The sequence below is a fragment of the Centruroides vittatus genome, unplaced genomic scaffold (genome assembly GCF_030686945.1).
Source record: "Centruroides vittatus isolate TY-2023 unplaced genomic scaffold, ASM3068694v2 contig_364, whole genome shotgun sequence".
NCBI lineage: Eukaryota > Metazoa > Arthropoda > Arachnida > Scorpiones > Buthidae > Centruroides > Centruroides vittatus.
This window is the reverse complement of record NW_027122188.1, coordinates 4399156-4421872: the sequence shown is the minus strand read 5'-3', so window position 1 is coordinate 4421872 and position 22717 is coordinate 4399156. Positions and strand designations below refer to the sequence as shown.

General features: G+C 25.2%; 1 protein-coding gene across 2 annotated transcripts in view; it reads left to right on the top strand.

The window, feature by feature from the left end:
• Positions 1-22717, top strand: part of LOC136975127 (carbonic anhydrase-related protein 10-like) — a 118807-nt gene that overhangs the window by 72171 nt on the left and 23919 nt on the right. For both annotated transcript variants that reach the window (XM_067270148.1, XM_067270149.1), the window contains 3 exons: positions 13771-13866; positions 17172-17238; positions 21251-21405. In XM_067270148.1, coding sequence (XP_067126249.1) covers positions 13771-13866; positions 17172-17238; positions 21251-21405 — 318 coding nt within the window. The remainder of the gene's footprint in view (positions 1-13770; positions 13867-17171; positions 17239-21250; positions 21406-22717) is intronic.

Genomic DNA, 22717 nt, shown 5'->3' with positions numbered 1-22717 from the left:
ACGAGTTTCTTTCTACGGTTTGTTATATGAAAAAAATTAATAAAAATCATAAATAACTTTGAATAATAAATTAAAAAGTAATGCAAAATCGAATTAAAATCATTGTGTAACGTTTTTCTGATGTAGATCTAAGAGCATTTCGGATATGCGAGAGTTTCGATTTCTTGAAAGCTTTCTCTGTGAAAGTTTCCATAGGTTTCTCTTTAAACTGGTCAATCGATTTGGTTGAATAATCTCTGATGTGACTGTAGATATTCGATTTTGTAGATCCGAGACCAAAATCGAACAACATAGCGGAATATGCTGAGAATTTTTATGTATATAGATTGAACATATTGTTAAGCGCACTTTGAACTCTAAATGACAAAATAAAAGAACAAATTGCAACGGAAAAGTTTGAAATAATATAAAATTAATAAAATAACATGCTTCATTGTTATATTTTAGATTAATTGTCATTTTAATTAAAATACAAGCATTTTATTTGATCTTGGAATTACTGAAACTCGATGAGGAAACTTAATACAAATTGTTTCCAGTCGATAGACTGAGGTAGATGACATGTTTCCATGACGACCAAAGGGGGAAGGAACTTACATCACCGGAAACGGAAATCGTACCGGAAGCGAGGCAGGAACACTCCCTCCTGTCCAATAGGGTGCAATTAGGTCAAGATTTACTTGCAACTAACGTATGTTCCTCGATATAGTTAATGGCAATCCAGGATATTGAAGGAAGTTTTCTAGAGTTTCCGGATCTTAATTCAAATATTTTAACAATGTTTCTTTTATGATTACGCTAATATTGATAGAATAACGGCAAGAATCGCTGAAAAGTATTATTCAAACTATATTCAGAAGACTGTATTTCGCAAAGCTAACAGAATAGATTTACTATAGTCATTGAAAGAGAGTTCTATGTCGTGGGTATATATATGAAAGCGGTCCTGAGATCATCAATCTATTTACAGAAACTTTTGACATTCCGATTTTCCGATATCATCGAACATTACATTATTGAGAGAGAAAAAAGATGATTTCAGGTTTTATACTGTCAGTTTATGATTTTTATTCCAATGAAAAATTGAAGAAATATTAGTCAATGTTATCACGGTATTGCAATGGATGCAGTTTACTGATAAAATGTTATGAGGTTTATGCTATATTTTATATGATTTATTGGAAGAATTTATTATTTTTAACCATAAAGAAGATCACGTAACGCATAAGCACAGTAATGGAGCCAACTTAACTTTGCTCAGCTATTTTCGTAAATCTATTTTCTCCGAATTATTATCTGCTTTATATTCTCTATTTTGTTTACATTTTATTTTTAGCTTCTTATATAAAAACTTTATATATTGCTACTAAGAATACTTTTGACTTAAAATATTTACTAGATTGAATTTTCCTTTTAAAATATACACAAACCTAGAATAATTTATTGAAGTATATTCTAATAAAATGTGCACAAAAGCATTATAAATGAATCAATCATAATAAAATTTAATAATTTAATATACTTTTTATATCTATTTAGTATTTAAATAATTAACATTTTAAATTATTTTTATGTTATAACTCATTCGAACGACAGAATATATAATTTACACGTAGAAAAATAATTTCTTTATTTCTAGCTTTCACAATCTAACGTGAAAGTTCTGTCTGTCTGTGTTGAAATAAAGATTAATCTTAGACTACAACTTTTAGAAAGAATTGACCTGGTAGTCTATCCAATCCTTTGGACAAGTACAGCTCACAAGAGCTTATCTTCAAAACACGATCTTTAGTCCTAGTGCAGTAGAATGGATAAAGGAATCCTAAAGTAGACCAACATGATCGCTTCATTTTGGCAAGGCAAAAAATTAGTTTCCTTATTCCTTTATCCACGATCTAAGACGGTTAATGTACAGAGCTCAAATGTCCAAGAAGCGCGCATTGAAGGTTAAATCTAATCCTGTAAAAGAACATCACACAAATATGTTTTATCTTATGTAACAAATAGCTAAAAAAATCATCAAATGTTTGTAATTTCTATCGGAATTATGTTTATATACAACCTTTTCAAAAATTCAAGTGTTAAGTTTATTTTTGTATGATCTTAAGTTTAGTAGATTGAATAGTTTTTTTTCCAATAATCTTTATTGAATAATATAAAATTTTAAAATACGTCACATGTAAGTTTTTATTTAATACTAAATATAACATTCCTGAAAAACTAAGACATTATTTTATCAAATACAAAGGAATACAAAAAATAGTAGAAGATATATTAGTTTATGAAATAAATTCGAAGATTTAAATTATTAAAACATTAAAACTTTTATTGAGACTAATTTAAAATTCTTATAAATTTATATTCAAAACATTTCTCGCTATAGACTATAAGCATTTTAAAAATATCAATAATGCAAAACATGGTTCTAAGAAAGAAAATTACAGAAAAATTATGAAAATTTCTAAAAATTTTCTAATTTTTACAATATTTTATAATTTATATAATCATATATTTTTATCCATTATATTTTGTTCATTTACGGTGTTTTATTATAATTATTATTTTTTAAATTTACTTCCTGTTTTTACTTACGCAGATATTATCTGTAATTTATATTATAAACTTCTTCCACGATTTTAATTAATAATTTTTAAATTTTTAACTCAATTGTTTGAATATTTTAGATAATTATTTGTAGAATAATATTTTTTACTTATTATTATTATTACATAACTATGTTTATGTTAAAATATATCTATAATAATTCACCACACCATGAATGAGAAAAAGCAAATGTAACACCTGAATTTTGTTGTTATTTTTCAACTTTATATCATGTTAGAACCAAATATCAGCTGTCAGGCTGTAAATATCATGATCTGGGTCTTATCACTGTTGAAGTTTAGGAGATTTTTCAGGATAATATTCTGCCGAATTTATGAGAAACCATAGAAATATTTATAATTTACTTGATAAAATTTTATATAAGGAGAAAAAAGATATCAAAATTTTATCATTTCTTCAAGTATAAATTCTCATAAAATGCATTAAATATTATACATTTAAAATAATTTACGTAACACGAAAAAACATTTTTCAAACATTTTTCTTTTGAATTTATTCATATTGATACATTTTAAATGATTTAAAGAAATAATTCAAGAATACTGAATATAATGCCAAAAGAAATGTAAACTTGTAACAGAAATTTATATGTATTTTCTCAGGATTTAACCTCTAATATGCAGATTTATACTTTTATGAGTTAAATTACAAACTTGTGTATTACAAGATAATTTAAATAGTGCTTTTTCGCATCATTTTCTTTTAAAAAGTTTTGAGAACGTTATTAATTACTTGAAATCTGTAGATTTAGAATACGATGACAAAAATAAACTTAATGTTTATGATGTTATCATTTTTAACTTTTAAGTTGGTCTAATTAAGCTGTTTTTCTAGATTTAGAAGGTTATTTCTCATCATCTATTTAGTGTTAAACGATTTCATTAAAAATCTCATCGTAACGGAGGTGGGATCTAAATCTTAAGACATTTCTTTTATTTTGATAATTTCCATGCAGTTTACTTGCCTTGAAAGGTATTATGCATAATAATTTTGGATTTAATCGAAATTTTCTCGCATCCTTTATGCTAACTTACAATGTATTGCTATATGAATTTTTTAAAGTAACATAGTTTCGAATACTAATATTCTGACGCTAATTTTTAGTAATGAATATTAATTAAATAAATTTTTGTAGATTTCATGAAAATAGATAAAAAGTAAATAGCAATTAACTGCAACATGAACGTCTATATGCTTTGAAATTTGCCTTGCAACTTAACACTTTACGTTATATAATACCATACAGATATGGTATATGATACTATACATAACCAGGATCGCGTAATAAATGATTTTTAAATCTATAACTGTATTAGAAAGTTAGGGAGCGATGAGTAAGGGAATAAATAAATGATGAAAAATAATTACTGTATATAATTGATAAGATTTATTAATTAAGCAAACTACAAACTGTACAAAATAAAAGTTACAAATTGTTATATTGTATTGTAACCCTTTACATTTAGTCTATATTGAAAAATCAAATGATATACAAATATCTTCAAAATTTTCAGCTTTTATTGTACAGTACAAATAGCTTCGTTAGATTTAGTCTACTAAGTTTTATTGAGGAATAATAATCATTACAGTAATAATATGTGATTACAATATGACGCTTAACTACATAGTTGTTGTAGATTACATATTACAATTATGATTTTCTTACGCTTGATGAGCTATTACTCGATTGTATTTTTCTACAAATTAAGATACATTTTTATATTTAAGAGTTTTCCTAATATCAAAGATTTTATTACCGGTTTTACTGATGCGAATATAAAATTCTATAACCGCTATTTGTTCAAATTTCAAATTTATGATCTATATAAACAGTATTGAGAAAATGTCAGTTAATGGACAGCTCAACAGTGTTAGATTCACACAAATTTATCTTCACACGCACAATGACCGAGCTAAAGCTTCAAACCATCAAAGCAGCAGATAGCAATTTGCGACTCTTCAAAGTGACGTCATTAATCCCATTACTTTAGGTATATTTCTCCTATGTTTAGAATATATACAATAGTTTATTCATGCATATATATATATGCAGAGCAAATATAATTACATTGATTATAACATTTTAACCTAAGGAATATCTCTTTATATTTTATTATAATCTCGGCTTGCACTTTCAATAAAGTATAGATAATAAATAAACACTAATGGCAACAATTATATAAAATAATAAACATTAAATAAATTTTACAATTTTTTTTCTTATACGATAGATAATATAATCACTACATAAATAGTATATATAAAGCAAACAACCATTCAAAATATAAATAAATGTATTTTAAAAAATGCATAAGTGCAACAGTATCATCTAATGAATTTATCTTCTCATTTTAAAGAATAAAGAGGGAAGTCTTTGATGTAATTAGTATTGTAATGTAATTATTGGAGCACTTATAGTTTAAGATATCTTTTTTTTTGTAATTTTACATGAAAACTGACCAGCAATTTCATACAAGTTAATAATACTCATACATCTATTATTAAAAAACATAATTTAATTTAAGTTTCACTGATGCAGATTATAGATTTTTCTCGGCATTGATCTTACTCATACTTTTTTAAGTAAAAAATACATAATAAAAATTTTACTTAACAAAATAATGAAAAGACTAGCAACAGGCATACTTAAAATATTAAATGTAATATATTGTTTAGATGAATCATTACAAATTGCTTATAATCCTTATTTTTGGCAAGTGAATTTTTTTTATATCTATATAAAGGAATTTTTTAGAATAACTAAACTAAATATTTTCTCAGATGATGTCAGGAATACAAACTTTTTTTAATAACATCGTTCGAGAACTACATTGTTTACCGAAAGATAACAAAAATGAGCTAAAACTAATGTTATATTTAGCTGATTTTTTTGCGCTTTTGATTTTAAAATTTTATGATTTCTAAATTTAAAATTCCTTAATCAAACAACTTTTCTTTCAGATATAATTTATTTCCATCTATTTTATTTAAAAATATTAAATAGTATTTGATTTTGCATACAACGCAATTATGAACCAAAAGCAGTAACGTTTTAGTTGATGCCAATCAATAAAATATCCTATCGTTTCCGTGAGAATTCAGGTTCGAATCAGATGTAAACCTTATCGATTTTTCATGTTATATTCGAATCCAGACACGTTATCCATTTCTCATCCTTGCTATTCGACCTCATTGCAGTTTAAGCGCTTGAAGCGCAAGTGAGACTAGTTACATAACCTATTAGGCTATGCATTAGTGTCGCATTACAAAACTGCTCAATATTAACCATACATACGATAGTATCTGCATGAGAGATTATCTCACATATTAAGATGAGATTTCATTTCTCAGATGCTGTATACACTTCAATCTCAAGAAACCTGTCATAGTAATTGCCGAACGGAATTGATAGTAATGTGTACTGTACAATTGTATGCAGTTATTATTAATGATGATGACGTATAGCGATTAATAGCAAAATGAAGCGATTATTAACTTTTGAGACAACTTTCGAAGCAAATAAATATGAAATATTTTGAATTTTGAACTTGACATTTTTGATGATTTTTAGCACAAAGTACCTGTTGGTTTGCTAATTAAAATGTTTATTGGGTTACAGAAGAATTGTAATTATATTTTTGATTCCAAATAAAACGAAAATTATTTTTTACTATTAATCAAAATCGAAGAATAGATTTTATAGATTTATAATAGATTTTCCGAAAAGACAATTTAGTCGAAGTAATTTTATAACTTTTTCTGAAATATAAAATATTCCAGGATATTTATTATAATATTAAAATTTGCATTACATATTTTAAAATTCTATACCACGTCTGTATAAGTCACCAAATATATTCCTATAACTGAATAATGCATTTTTAAAAAATGAATAATATGTATTATTCGTACTTAACTCGAGTTTTTAGCTTTCAATTAGAAACTATTTATGATTTTTATTTTATAAAATCTAAAATACAGTTTGAAAAATCTAACTTAATACTATAACACTAGTCTTTCAAGTAAAATTCTTTAAACTAGGTGTGCGCTCCTTCAAGGATTCTTCAACTCTCTTCCTTTTTTCTTTTGATAATACAGTCAATAATACTAATAATTAATTAATTAAATCCGTACACGTTTCCATAACGAAGATCTTAGTGTGAAAATTTACATCCTGATGCCCAATCGCCTCCCCAACTAATTTTTAACCCCCTGAAAATACCTTGATACCTTATTATACACTTTTTTGGAGCCTCCTGCTTTAAACAGTTAGGCTATACATAAAATTGTAATCAATTTGAATTTACTATAAAACAATTCTTCATGAATAAATTTTGGAAAAAATTTAGAAAGATACAATTTGTTATAAAATATGGTTTCAGAAGTGAGCAAAGTATTACACTACGTTGATCTATTACTATTCTACTTATAAAGAAACTTTGTATTTTATATGTAGGCTACTAAATATATAAAAATTAAATTAAATTTCTTTATTTAGATTTAATTTTTTACGCGCATTATAAACTCTGTAGCTGACATTAATTTTGTCGTTACGACGAACATAACCCGCAATGGAGACGGCGATGAAGGATTAGAATGAAGTTATAAACCAAATTACCCATGAAAAATCGCGAGAGTCAAGATCGAATTCAGATCTGATCCTAATAGGAGAATCTATTATTGTGAATTCACCTAATCGACTAACATGGAATTGAAATTTACATCCTGGATTATATTAATAAATGATTTGTTATATAATTCATTTAATTAGTTGAGAAGTTATGAATATTTTTCATTTAAAAATAAGGGAAAATAATTATTAATGATCAAGTAATAAATATATGTATGGCATTTCTCATTTCAGAATTATCTGCATTTAGTTTTCGAGTTATCTGATTTTATCAATTTTTAAAAATAAAGTGAAGATGTGTATATTTATTATACCATAATTTACACAATATCTATTATTAAATAGGAGTCTACAAATTTTATTAATATATACAGAGTAGCATCTTTACGGTATATGTTTTTTTTTTTTTTCATTTCATTTACAGCATCACATCCTCATTATCAACGGAAGTCGTTACGAGTTTCATCTACTATCTCCACCCCAAATCCAAGGCACACCCAAGTCTAAATATCTTTTAATGTCGTCAATATGGCCGCCTGGTCCCTTATGTATCTAAAGTATTTTGAATGAAAGGAAATGAAGATCTCTTGCTTCCTAAGCTAATGATCGTCTTAATAAATGCTTGCACGAGAAATATTTCGTTATTAGACCTATATTATTGCTACGATTGTGTAGTAATGGACACGTTACACAAAGATCCTTACTAAAATTTAATTGCTTCTGCTCAACAACAACTCGAACATTTAAATGATTAATTAATCACGATTTTCCGAGAAAGGTCTTTAACAAAGATCTTCCATATTTCCATGTTATGTTTGAATTACAGATTTTTATTTTTATATTCTAAAATATAGAAAATATATTTAAACGCATTAAATATAGTCTTGGTTTTTTCTCGGAGTATATCTTCTTTGCAAATCAACATCGATCATTTAAAAGTAAAAATGAGAAAATTTTCCACCTGCAAGAAACAGAAGTATCATAAACAATTTTAGAATACTTATCAATAATTAAGTAGAAAGAAAATTACTAGACTGATCTCAGCGTGCTCTTTACAGTTCGGATAGCGTAATGTGTAGAATTCGAGAAAACAGAAAATAGCAGTTGTACGTCAGATGCAGACTCCGATCTCCTAAAAGCCACTTTGTGCTCCGTACAGTCTCATTAATGTTTCAATACTCAATTAGCGAGTGTATAGAAGAGATGGTAGATTAGAGAGACGAAGGGTCGATCGTAGCAGGTGTTCGCATGACGTCATTCCAAAAGCTTATGATACCGAACAGGATCAGTCACGTGCTCAACGACTCTCTTCCAAAAAGACTTTTCTCGTATTAACGATAATCTTTGCAATATCCAAGAAAAAATGAAATCAGAATTGCTTAATTTGACAATTTTTTTTAAGATAAATCCGGTTAATAGTTCCAAAAATAAATGGCAAAAATCCATTTTTGTTTAATTATTAAGATACAACAATCGTCCTAGAAGTTTTTATTAAGAGTACGAAACTTTTAAAAAATATATTATTTTAAAAAAGCACTTAATCTGAAATGTAGAAATGATTAAAATAATATTCAGATTACGCTAATTTTTAATTCTTTATGTTCTGGTAAGAAAAGAGAACGCAGAAATTGTATATTTTTGTTAGAAGAATTAAAAATTAAACATGTTATCGCCATAGTAATAATAAATAGTTAAATAAAATTTCAGATTAATACGTAATGATAAATTTCGAGTGTGTTGGTTAGAAATAACATTATCGATTGTGCAACATAGACTTCAGAAAAAGATGTAATACAGGTATGCTTCTTGGAATTAGAGAGGAGAAATTACATGGTTCTAACGGAGTAATTTTATCGTGTCCTATATCCTATATTACATCATTATGTACTGTACGTTGTTTATTAATTATAAAAATCAATGTAGGAAATATTGTTGTAATTCGTATTAGAAATGCGATTAAATGGAGAAAATAATTCGGTTCGTATAAAATAAATCTTATCAAATCTGTAATTATTAAGTTATAAAGCAAATTTATAGATAATTACCGCAAAAGGTTGAAAAATATTTTAAAATACAAAAGATATGATAATCAGATTTTAAAATAGATGTGTTTCATCGGATTATTTACTAAATTTCATAAGTGAATTAGATTTTAGTTAAATTGATCATGCATATAATAAAGTCAAAATGCATAAAGTAAACGGATATAAGTAAGAATTTACATAGATACCCGCTGATTGTCGTTTATAATGTAGACTTACCCATTTACTTTAATTATTATTAAAGTAAATAATAGTTTATTAAAAAAGAATAACGTTTATTTAATATAATTATATTCTTTTTATCTGTAGAAAATGTAAGTTGAGGCTTACGTTTTTTAAAATCAATTTAATGAAAAATGAACTTTATTTAATTGGATTATTAATAAAATGTTATATGATCCTTAGGAATCGTATATAGTTTCTTCCAATGACTAAATTCAACGTTGAATCTTTCCAGTTGCTGCACAACATAACAATAATAATGATAGGAATTATATAATATATAAAAGTACATGTAGGAATATATAAATTTTGTTATTTTTATAATACATATATATATATTCAAATTAAGTCTCTACTGTCAATAATAAAAACATAATATACATGAAATATTTATTATCGACCAATTTGTATAATAAATAGCAAATTCACAATATTTCTTACGATTTTTTTAAGGTTAAAGTTATCTCTACATAAACATTTCTTTATAATTTGATCGAAATGCCTAATTTAATAAGTTTATCAATAAATTAAAGTAACAAATAAAAATGGAAATTTCAAAGATGAGCATAATAACTAGTAGAAGTTCTATCAAAAATTTTTCTATTTTGCTACAGTTAAGTCACATTAAAATAGCTTTATTTTACACAGAAGTAACAAAAAACTCTATGAATTTTAAAAGATAGTAAGAGTTTTTTTTTCTTAATTTTTGGCTTAGATTAGGTTAAAGTTGAACTTATTTTTATTTCTCCCCATCTGTCTTCACCCTCTATGACATCTTCCTAACAATGCAAAGAATTCTGGTTCAAATTCGATTTGATCTTTTGTGATTTTTCATAAACAGTTCGGGTCGAATGTGATTCTCATTTCTCTGCTATCTTATTGCAGACGGTGTGAGTTAGAATACGGGTGAGGTTACTACAATGGACAAAATCGAGATAGGATATAAAGCCTGTAGGGAGCTAGTGTCTCGCATCAACAAATTTAAATGTAATCGATACCTATCTCATAATTCTTTTTTCACATATATTATTTAAGAGAAACTTTTCCATTCGAATAGAATAGCACGTCTCAAAAGGATATTTCTTTTTGTATTATCTATATAGAAAATTAACCAAAAGTTTCATTTTTCCATTTTTATCTTCGACTAGCACTCCTCCTATTTATCTTATTTTTTTTTTAAATATCTGGTTCGTCATAAAATTGACATAACATTATTCTTTGCATGAAATTATCTCAATGTTCTATGTTATCAATCTAATATTTAAACTAGACTTGTTAGAAAATTTTCCTGTAAATAGGAGAAATGCTGAGCAGAAAATGGATAAAACACCGAGAAAAAGACAAAACTATAACATGAAATGTAAATAGATAATATTACAGAATATAACAATACGTTTAATAAAGTTGAGAGTTTTACATGGATAAAGTAAAAAGATTTTATAGACTACGTGAAGAGAGTTTGAATACTTGAAGTACTCATTCAAAGAAAAGTTGTATGTGAAGAATGGCAAAATAAACACAAATCAGAAGTTATTACGATTGATTTAGATGGACATCTAATAGAGAGAAATTGTTTAACTCTCAATTGCCTAATGTTGAATTTCAAATTATAATTGAAGTTAGTATATAATAGTAATGTTAAGCTATGAAAAATACTTTATCGTTTGTTATAGAAAGTTCTTATCCGTAATTGTTTATTCTTGTACGGTTTTCTTTATGATGAGATTATATTTTAAACTTCAAGCTATATTTAGCTAATAATAGAAAGATATTTATCATTTCTTCAAATATTTGAAGATAGCAACGACAGAAAGAAACCGAGTAATGTTTACTGTAAAGTTTTAAAAAGGTCATCGCTTTATTTAATTTCTTCTTGTTATTATTAACAAGAAAGTAACCAAGTTTTAAGTAATTGGGCTTCAATTTGAAAAAAAAATAGACCTATAAATTCCCGCTGCCTGTCCTTCCTTAATCTCGAGAACAGTCTTAGATAGATTAAAGTCGAGACCATATATAGAAAGCTTAGGGCAAAAGGCCCTAGACCAGAAGTTACGTGATTTTAATTAAAAAATTTTCTCCAGAATGTAGTTACATAAATGAGCGGCATCACTCTGTTGTTATGAGGAAAAGTATGATGTTCAGGGGCAAAGCCACTACTAATTTGAGGTAGAGGGCATATATTTTAAATTAAATTAATTAAAAATATGATTAAAAATTGCAGCCCGGCATTCTGACGATGTCACAATAATGTTTGCTCATTTCTCTTTCAATTTGTTTAGTAATTAAAGAAAATTGATAAGTAAATCTTAATTTCCATTCAAAACTTACATCGAGACATAAAATTAGCTAATTTTTTAAAAATTGTTGGACCTTGAATATTTTATTTCAGAAAAAAAATTCAAATTAGAATATCTTTCAATACAAAATTTATGTCTATTGAATGGAATAGTTTCTAAGCCATCTTGAAGTTTGACAGCTATGTTTTGTGGAAATAAGATAATCTCCATTTAATAATATAGAATATAGATAATCTCCATTTTATAGTATTAAGTTTCTTTGACATAGATATTGAATAAACCATTAAATGTGATATAAACTGTAGGTACAGTACTTATTTTGTAAAAAAAAATCCTATAACCTACCACGTAAAATTATTTTTAAAAATGTCAATTTTGTATCTACTTTGATACTAAATTGTTAAATATAGATAAATTTTATTAGCTATTTAAAAAAAAAGAATTTTAAATGGGATAATATCATAACTGGAATATTGTCTAATAAATTTGATAATTCGATAAGAATGACAGAGTAGCACTTTAAATGCAAAAAATAAAACCTGAAGTTATATTAAGGAACAATGAACATATTTATTTAATGACAGAGCTAAATAGATTATTCTGATACTTATAATTTTAAATGTTTGGAGTAGGCAGATTCAAATGTGAACAGATGGGATTTTCTCAGAGAAGATCAGAGAATATTTGTTCCTTGTTACAACACTTATTTATCAAATAATTTGTTGAAATAGTATAACAGATATTAAAATTCAAATCAGATGAAAATTTATAACGAAATAAATTATTGTAATTTTATTACTTTCCATTTATTAAATTTTCTCGTTAAAAATTTTCTCGTGTATGATTTAGAAATGGTTTTATAAAATAAAATTAGGCAATTAAGCGGGTAATTTTTGTTTAAATGTTTATATCTTTCTAGAACAGTAATATTTTCTTGGTACTTTTTTACAACTAAACTATATTGATATGGTTAAAAAAATATAAAATGCTTTGTAAATTAAATTAAATTTTGTTTCTATGCATTTAAAAATAAAAATAATTATAAAAATTCACTTTAATTCTTCATAATTTTCATTTAAATGTTCTTAATGAATACAGAGTAAGCGTTAATAATTTTGAATATTGAAAAATAGGCAAAAATCCTTCATTTTTCAAGTTTAATCCTTGGAAGTTTCCCTTAAAGGTTCTAAAAAAATTAATGAGAATAATGTTATCAGAAAAATATTTTTCGTTGTGATATAAGGAAAAGAATAGATCAGTATAGAGATAAAAGAACTTACAAATGATTGGTTTGATAATAAAAGACCATCCGATGACCATCTTGATCCATACGGTTGAAGATAATGGAATTGTTTGGTAAATCTTTTTGTCTGACCTTAATCACTTTGATGCCGCCCCAGGTGTGCCATGACGTCAAATTCTTGATATCTATCTTTACTTGTTTTATTTTTTTCCATTACTTTTTATTGAAAAAAGAAAGATAATTTGTCTCCAATCTTTGCAATATTCGTTATCGAATTATATAAGTTAGAGTTTACATCGTTGAAACTTACTTTATAAGTCTCATTAAATACAAAAATGCTTTACTCGATATGTATAATAATGCATCAAAGGTAAACCCAATTGAATTTCACCATGAATTTATTCAGTCCAATTATATTTTATCGATTTTATCTTCAAATCTGTTATCTTTTTGATAAACAAAAGAGTATTTTTTTAACATTTAAAACTAATTTTACGGATATTACTTGATTTTTAACGATTAATTTTATAGCAATTATAATAAAGTAAACTTTTGAAAAGTTAATTTTTAATAAACTTCCCTGAAAGAGAAAATAATTTAACTTTTAATTGATTTTCTGTTAATACTACATAATGCTATTTTAATTTCACATTTTCCTATTTTATTTTATACAAGTTAAGATAATTATATGCTATTTTTTACGCTATACAGATTCAAATTTTTGGATATAATTCCGATTTATATAATAATTTTACCGAAGCCATGTACAAAGCTCAAGGATTAGTTGGAATAGCTCTGTTAATCCAGGTAAGATGTATTATTTTTCTAAGTTTTCAAAATTAATCATTATATATTTAAACTGTTAATTTCCATTTATCAACCACTAGATAAAACGATTAAAATTGATTTGTGAATCGTTTCAGATTAAGTTTAGTTAATGGATGGATAATCAAACGTTAAATTATCCAAATCGTAAATCTCTATTGGATTAATAGAATTTACTGCGGTTTATGGTATTATTTGTAGAATAGATTTATACGTCTAATGTAAATAAAATATTAGTTTGAAAGTTATAAGAGTTTTTTTTTAAATAATTGAAAAGTTTTCAAGTTTTTTTTATTTATTTTTTAATGTAAATGCTACTACACTTTCTAGTATCAAAACATTACTAAAGAAAGCTTTTGAATTGTTATCATCAAATATAATCTTATGGAAAATTTACTTTTCACGAATAAAATTAAAAATGTTATTTAAAATTCCGGTAAAATCGAGTAGTGTTTAGTGAATGAAATGTTCATTAAACATTCATTTTCCTTCGATTGAACATACTTCAATCGAATGTTTGGCTTCAATGTTTGGCTTCAATGTTTAATCAATTAAAAAAAATACTGTATTGTAGAAAATGTTTATGAAAAGTAAGATTTAATATTAAATAAAAATTCAGGAAGACAATTACAATTAAAATTCACAAGTTCAGAAGAAACACTAAAATAAAGTAAAAGTGTCTTCACGATTCGTTCTATTTTACACCTCGGGATTAGAAAATGTAGTCTTATGAAATATACGGTGGTGTCGAACATTATTTGGAGGCTCTCGTCCTTCTCAATATGCAAAAGACACGTTAAAAATCCCTCTGGTGACGGCACAATTGTAAAATTATACAATAAATAATTTTACAATTGTGCCGTCACCAGAGGGATTTTTAACGTGTCTTTTGCATATTGAGAAGGACGAGAGCCTCCAAATAATGTTCGACACCACCGTATATTTCATAAGACTACATTTTCTAATCCCGAGGTGTAAAATAGAACGAATCGTGAAGACACTTTTACTTTATTTTAGTGTTTCTTCTGAACTTGTGAATTTTATTTAATAAAATTTAAAGTATTGCTAGTAAATTCGGTCCGAGAAACAAGAAAATTGTCATTTATTAACTACAATTTATTAAAAGTATTGAATAAATAATTATTTTAATATTAAAGTTCTAGATTAAACTTTAGTAATCGTCGACAAAATATACATACAGTAGAGCGTCGATAAGTGGAACGTCGGTAAGTGGAATGGCCGGAAAGTGGAACGATTTTCAGTCGGACTGTGTCGTGCTGAATCGAATGTTTTTGATACTAAATTTACTTCTAAAGTATAATTTTCATGTTTTTTATATTCTTTAATATATTTATTTTGTTTGTACAAAATGCAGAAATAATTTTTAACGATACGATAGCCTCGATGATTATTATAAAAATTTTCGTTAGGCTTAAAATCGACGAAAATTCAACAGGAAGCGACACGCAACGGAGAAAAATTTGAACATCGGACAGGTTAATGTATTTTTTCGTACAAAGTCGGAAACTGGAACAAATCATTAACTGGAAGGACCCCAGTCCCCAATTGGTTCCACTTATCGGCGCTCTACTGTATTCGTATTTTTTATCTATATTTTTATTCCAAATATTTATGATTGTACTTTACATTATCCACCTAAAAGTTACTTTAGAAAAGCTGAAAGTGTTATTATTAAGCCGTATTCAAACTGAGTTCAAGAAAACAATCAGATGCAATAATAAAAGTATCTTTATTCAATAAATGGTCAAAATTTTCTTTAAATTTATAACGTAAAATTCGATACAAAGACACACATTTTTTTCTATTAAAAGTTTTAAACTAAGAACACTTTAAGTATGAAACATAAATTTCACTTATAAATAGCATGTGAATTAAGTTGTTAAAAAATATCCACATTAGAAAGTATTCAGAAATCTTTCTAGAGTTTTGTCATAGATTGAATTACTAGAAGTTTTAATGGCCGATATAAAACTTTATTATCTTCTCAAAATGCAAAAGTATCAACTAAAGAGTTTTGTTAATGCATTTCGTAACAGAAGGAGCACGATAATAGTTTCCGTAAAACAGTATATAATGATGATGTCTTGATTACGAAATAAACCATCATTAATGTTCTAACGAAATAATGTAAGGACATATCTTTAATAACTAAAAAGCCTTTATCACGATAAACCAGCAAAATCTTAATAAATTGTAGGCTATATTAGTAACCGCAATTTGTTAAGATACCGTTTTAAGAATGTGAGAAGCTTTTAGAATAAGAAAATAATTCTTATAAAATACACTCTTTTTTTTAAATTGTCGTTTACTTCTGTTTTAAATATCTTTTATAAATAATTTTTTGTTTACTTTAACTTAATTAATATATTTAATTGTTTATTACTTATGAGTAATTGCAGAAAAATGAAAAAAAAAATATATTTCAAAAATCGAATAATTCTAACAAAATAATTGAATCTAATCTATTTAAAATCTGCCTAAAAACTCAATTTTAAGAGAAATTATTGCTTGCATAATAGGTTCATTTTGCTTAATCAATACTTTTGAGAGCCGTTATCAATGTATAAAAGTATTTACAATTGATAAAATAAGAAAAATATTCACTTTTAAGCTTTGTCTTTATAAAATAACATTTAAACAAATATAATTAATTTAAAAAAGTAATTAATTTGTAATAGTTTTATTAAGAATTTTATAAACTTAAGAAGTTTATTAATTTACTTTTTATGAATATATTATTTTTCCCATTTAAAATAGCCGAGAAGAAAAATTTAAAAATAGTGAAAAATTCGAAAGAAATATTTAATATGAAATTACACGTAATTTATTTTAAAAGAAATAAGTAATTTTAGCTTTAAGTATTTTTCATGAATCGATTTTTCGAGAGTTTTATGTAATTAATGGATATTGATTTTCGCATCATGATAATTATTTTATGATGATGTTAAAATGTAATATTCAGAAAGGAACGACTAATAATTACTATCAATAAGGCAAAATAAAAATAGGCCCGGTAAAGTAAAAAATAAAGAAAGAAAATTAGATCAGATATTGTATTAAAGTTTTTATTTTTTCTAAATTTAATATCACACTAATGATTCCCTTCAGTTTCTTTCCATCTTTTAAAATTAATAGGTTTATTATTATTAACACGTAATCTTTTAATTTTATTAACATCTTTTAAAATCTTTTATTAAAAAAAAATTCAATTAAATATAATTAACTATAAATGTTAATTAGGTATTACGTTTTATGGTTGTTTACAGATAGGAGAAATGACAAATATAGAACTTCGACTGCTCACCAGCCAACTACATCAAATCCTGTACAAAGGTGAGAGTCATTTGGGATTTATCAGATGGTGTGTAAAGTCCGATCTCAATTCCCATCTATGCAGTATTTGTTCTTGCTGGTCATTTAGCCAGAATAACAAAAGTTACTGCTCTTTTGAAATGTTTCCAGGAGAAACATTTAAGCAACCAACTTGTTAAATAATGGACGAAAGAACTTTCCCTTACACTGATATATGTTTGTGATGGGTTCAATTACTTTTTAAAGGAGGTGAAGAAGAATGAGTTGAGTGCTTTGGGATTTCCTATTCACTTTTGTGTTCATGAAGTAATCTGTGTTCAGCCGAAACAGAAGCGAATATAAATTGAATACGACATCGGCCGTAATGAATCATTTATGGATTAGTGATTATGGTGCGAAATGACTGATGGTTATAATTAATGTTGTTACAAACATATATGATTAAGTAAAGGCGAATGACCAAGTTGAACTATAAGGTTATATATTAAATCGATGATGGAAAATATTGGTAAATTATACTCAAATAATAAACTGGAAAGGTATTCAAAAGAAACTGTTTCTTCTTCTCGTCGTAATAAAAATAACTTTTAATGATTTGCTTACAATTTAAGTTAATTTTTAATTGATTGGCAGACTGTTAAATAAAGTTGCATAAGATATGCTGGCTATATGAATACAGTACTTCAAATAAATCAGAATACAATTTAGTAATGTAAAAATCAGAAAATAATTTTCTTTCTAGTTTTTTTCCTTCATGTTCAAATATTTAAACTGGTCAAAAGGCAAAGAACAATAATATTATGTAATAAACTTAAGTTCTAAATCAATAAATGCAGTTAAATCTACATTGAAAGTGAATTATAATTGAAATTCAATCTTTTATTCTCCTTTGTCTGTAATGCTTTAAAAATATTATTTTGTCAAACTTATATTGAAATTTAGAAATTAAACTTTTATTATTTTCTGAAAATAGTGATAAGTAGATTTTATGATCCAATAGATTCCGATTTATTTATCTTTTAAATGGGAGAATATCCAGTAAAGTACTAAGAGAAGGTCTATCTGATCGATAGAAAATTTATGTGAAAGAAAAATCGAATAAAAGGAGAATAGAAAGAAAATTGAGAAAAATAATACTTAAATGAAAACTGCAATTTTAATTTATTTATGTAAGAAGTAGACAATTTATCTGAACGTTTTCTCTTTCAATATTTATTATTTTAATATTAAATTTTAAATATATATATTTTTAAAACTTGCTTAAAACATTTCTATAAATTAACTAATAAAATTACTATTTAGTAAATGGTTTTACTGGTTAAAAATAAAAACTTATACATTCTATTCAATTTATCTTTAAATATTAAATTAGAAGTATGTATTTATATTCGTGAAAAGAAATTTATTATATATACATATAATTTTTTCATTGTGTGTGGTGTATATCAAACACTATATTATTCACAACAAATGCAAATTTATGGTAAAGAAAGCCTCTTAAGTGCTCCATCCCTAAGGAGAGAATGTGTTTAGGTGGTATTTGTGGTTACTTGAACCTCTGCGTATCTAAAACGTTCTGTTATAATTACAGTAGTTTCGCTTCATAAATTTCCTGAATTCTGTTGTAAAAGATTCTTAGTCACCTGACAGATTTATTATTTCGTTCCACTAATTATCGTTACTTCATTTCTCCAATACTGTCACGTTGCGTTTGCACCCGATTAGGATACACCCAATAGTCGTAAATTCTTCTCATCTAGTAACGTATTCATTGCTAACGAGCTAATAATGGAGTCAAAGAAGGGTGGAGATAGCTGCATATCTAAGATATTAAAATGTCTAGACAATGTCAATGCAGTCTACTTAAAGAAAAAAGGACACTTTTGTCTGTCGCCTTTTTTTTTCTTTTGTTCTGACACCCCTACTGTAGACTAAATTTTCGTACTGCCAACTTGCTGCTTATCAGGCGAAATTTGTATGCTATACAAGCTTGCCTTTTAAATCTATTAAAGTATAATATATTCGTGACAATTTTCTATGCTTAAAATAATTTTTTGAAAAGTTTTCCATAACTAATTTTCTAGGCAGTAATTTATTAAATGCTTAAAATAAACAAATTAAAATAACTTTATAACAAAAATAAATGGTCTAAATCACTTTTCATGTTGTCGAAACGTGAAATTCTTCAAAATATAAGATCTAAATTTACAAAATACTACTAAATAACGTGATTAAAAATTCATATAATAATCAATTTAATTTCCTTAAATATAAAAATATAATTGAATTAATTGTTATGTTTTGCCTTTTATTAAAGTCTAGAATATCAATATAAAAATTTAAAATATAATTAATTTTTTAATATTTAAAATAGAATAAAAAAATTAAATGACTTATAGCTATTTTATTTATATAAATTAACAATATTTTTTTTTCAAAATTCTTAAATATAGAAAATTAATAAATTTCATTATGCAATTTTAAGCAAAGAGCGATTTTCAAATTGATTAATTCATTATAAAGCAGTTCATTTAAAAATCCTTAAGGCATTTAGATTTAATCGTCTTATCGGTTAGAATAATGTTTGGTATAATTGAAATAATTTTCTAGACATCTATGTAATTGCTTAATGTCTTTTTGAATAAAATTTAAGAAAATTAATTTCCTTTGATATTACTATTTAATGTAAAACACATCCAATATTAAATATTCAATGAATTAATGCATCATTAGTGCATTAGTTAGTGGAATTTTCAATTTTCTATTCAAATGAATATATTATTACGTCTCTCATTTTTATGAAGTTGCAAAATTCAAAACCGTCCAAACATATGCATTCGCATTAAAATATGAAACAGCATTTAATTATACATATAAATCTAAGTTCATTTTGTCAAATTTCTAGCATTCATCTAGCATTGAATTTGTAAACATTTTTACTATTGTATGACACAAATTCTTAATTATAAAACAAAAATATAGGTATTAATTAATAAATTTCATTGAAAATTTAGTGTTCGATTATATAATATCTTAAAATATTTATTTCTGATTTATTTGCTTCTATTTGTTTCAAAAAGTATGAAAGAAAAATGTTTCATTATTTATTTTTATTAATAATAAGTATTAACTTTTATAAAAATCCGTATTATTTATTGAGTTCATTATTTAAACAAGTTTATTGTTAAAGTGTAAATTTAACTTTATATGGATACAGTTGTTATTGATCAGAATATTGATCGGTTGTGTGGTCGATTCCTCTTATCAATTGACTCGCATTTATTACAGTTAATATTTGAAATAGTATAACTTATAAATTAAATCGATTATACAATGAGTTATAATTTGAAATAATCATTATCTAATCACTGAAATTTGCCCAGCATAAAAAATATTATAATATAATATAATATATTTTATAATAGGAAAATATATATTACATCAATTCTTTGTTGTTTGTCGTGTTATGAAATTAATTTAGAATTAATTGCAACTACTTGAATTAATGAACGTACTAATTTGTAATTTAGAACGTTCGTAATTCAAATATAGTACAATAGTAAACTTGCCTCACTAACTCAAGATATTATAAATGATTTATATAATAAACAAACATCTTCAGGATTATTATTACAGCTTGATAATAAATCATTGTATTACGATTAAGCTTTAAAAAGTTATATCCTGCGGCGTCGTAACAATAATTTAATAATATAAAATTTTTTTACAACACACTTTATAAAATTTTAATCCACGTGGCGATAAAATAGGATCTGCTATTATAAATCATATTTTCCAAGTACTCATTTGAGAATGCTTTACTTTTACTGTGTAAATAATTAAACATGCGTATGTGAAAGTTTCTTCGTTAAGCAAGTGCATTAAATATTATTAATGAACTACGTGAGTTTAATATGAGACTCTTTCAATTTTTATAAGGTCAAAAATATTTTACAAAATAGTTTGAAGATTTTTGTCTATTAATTAATTTAGAATAAATATAATTAATTATTTTTTCCCGTGCCCGTTGCAGGGCAGGATGCATTTCTAAAGTCACTCTCTGTAAAAGAATTACTGCCAGATACTGAACATTATATGACATACGAAGGATCAACAACAATGCCTGGATGTCATGAAACAGTCTCCTGGATAGTAATGAATAGACCCCTTTATATAACAAGGCAGCAGGTAAGTCCTTCAAAACGAATAAATACAAATCAGTAGAAGAGAGTGTTTCTGATTTAACCCTTAACATTATTAACTCCTAATGAGATTATAAATATTTAGCTAAACTATAAAATATTATAAATAATTTTCTGTAGTTTTAATAAATAATAGCTTCGATAAATAAATTTTAATCAAACTTTCTGGGATTAATTTAACGTTTAATCATTCGGGAGAGTTTTTTCATTACTACTAATGAAACCATTTGTTGTAATGATTGATGTAAAATTAAACAATTTAAACTTCATTCTTAAGTGTTTAAATTTTAAATTCGAAGATTATATATTGAGAAGGAAATAGGAGATTTAATTTACTTATAAAAGAATTCTCTGTAAGAGAATGTTTTATTTAACATGTCATTCTAGAAATTTATATAAATTACAGAAGTAGAACGCTTATAGTTTATACAGATTAATTATAAATATAATCATGATTACTTTATTAAATGAAAATTAATAATTAAATTATGCATAGTAAATTAAGTAATAAAACTCAGTAGAAAATATCGACATTAAAAACAATTCTTATTAACAATATCAGTCATTTTTAAAATTTTAATTTAAAAAATTATCAGAAAAAGTTTTTAAAAATGTAAAAATTTAAAAATAATACTATGTAAGGTACTGTAAGACTATATAAACAATATATCGTTCATACAGTACCTTACAAATGAGCTTAAACTTATATAAAATGTTTCCAATTAAAGGATTATAAATATTTAAAACTTGTTTTAATATTTTCATAAAATAGCTTCTTAAACTCCATTACCATTTAAAAATATTTATTAATTATTTATTTATTTCAAGTAAAGATTTCTTGAAAGATTTTAATATTAAATATATTATTCTTAAGAATTTTAATTTATTTTTCATATTTTCCATAAATAATAATTTATTTTGCTGTAATTTATATAGATCATCCTAAAATGTTATTGCAAATTATAATTTAGATAATCGAATTAATTATAGTGTCGCTTCATAAAAAATAATATAATATATATATACCGATAAAGTGTTATTTATCTTATTCGTTTCATTATTTTAAAAAATATTAAAACAAATTTATTTTGATAAATTACTGTAGAAAATATATTTATGCTTATTTCTTTTCTTATGTTATTTTATATCTTTTTCTATTTCTGTCTTCGATTGCCATTCTTTTCTTTGTACTGTTTTATCCTTTGTGAGTAGTAAGAAGGGCAAACAGTTACTTATTGTTAGAATATTGATATTGGCCAGATTTGTGATAAGAATCGATCGACATAAATGAGGATTGA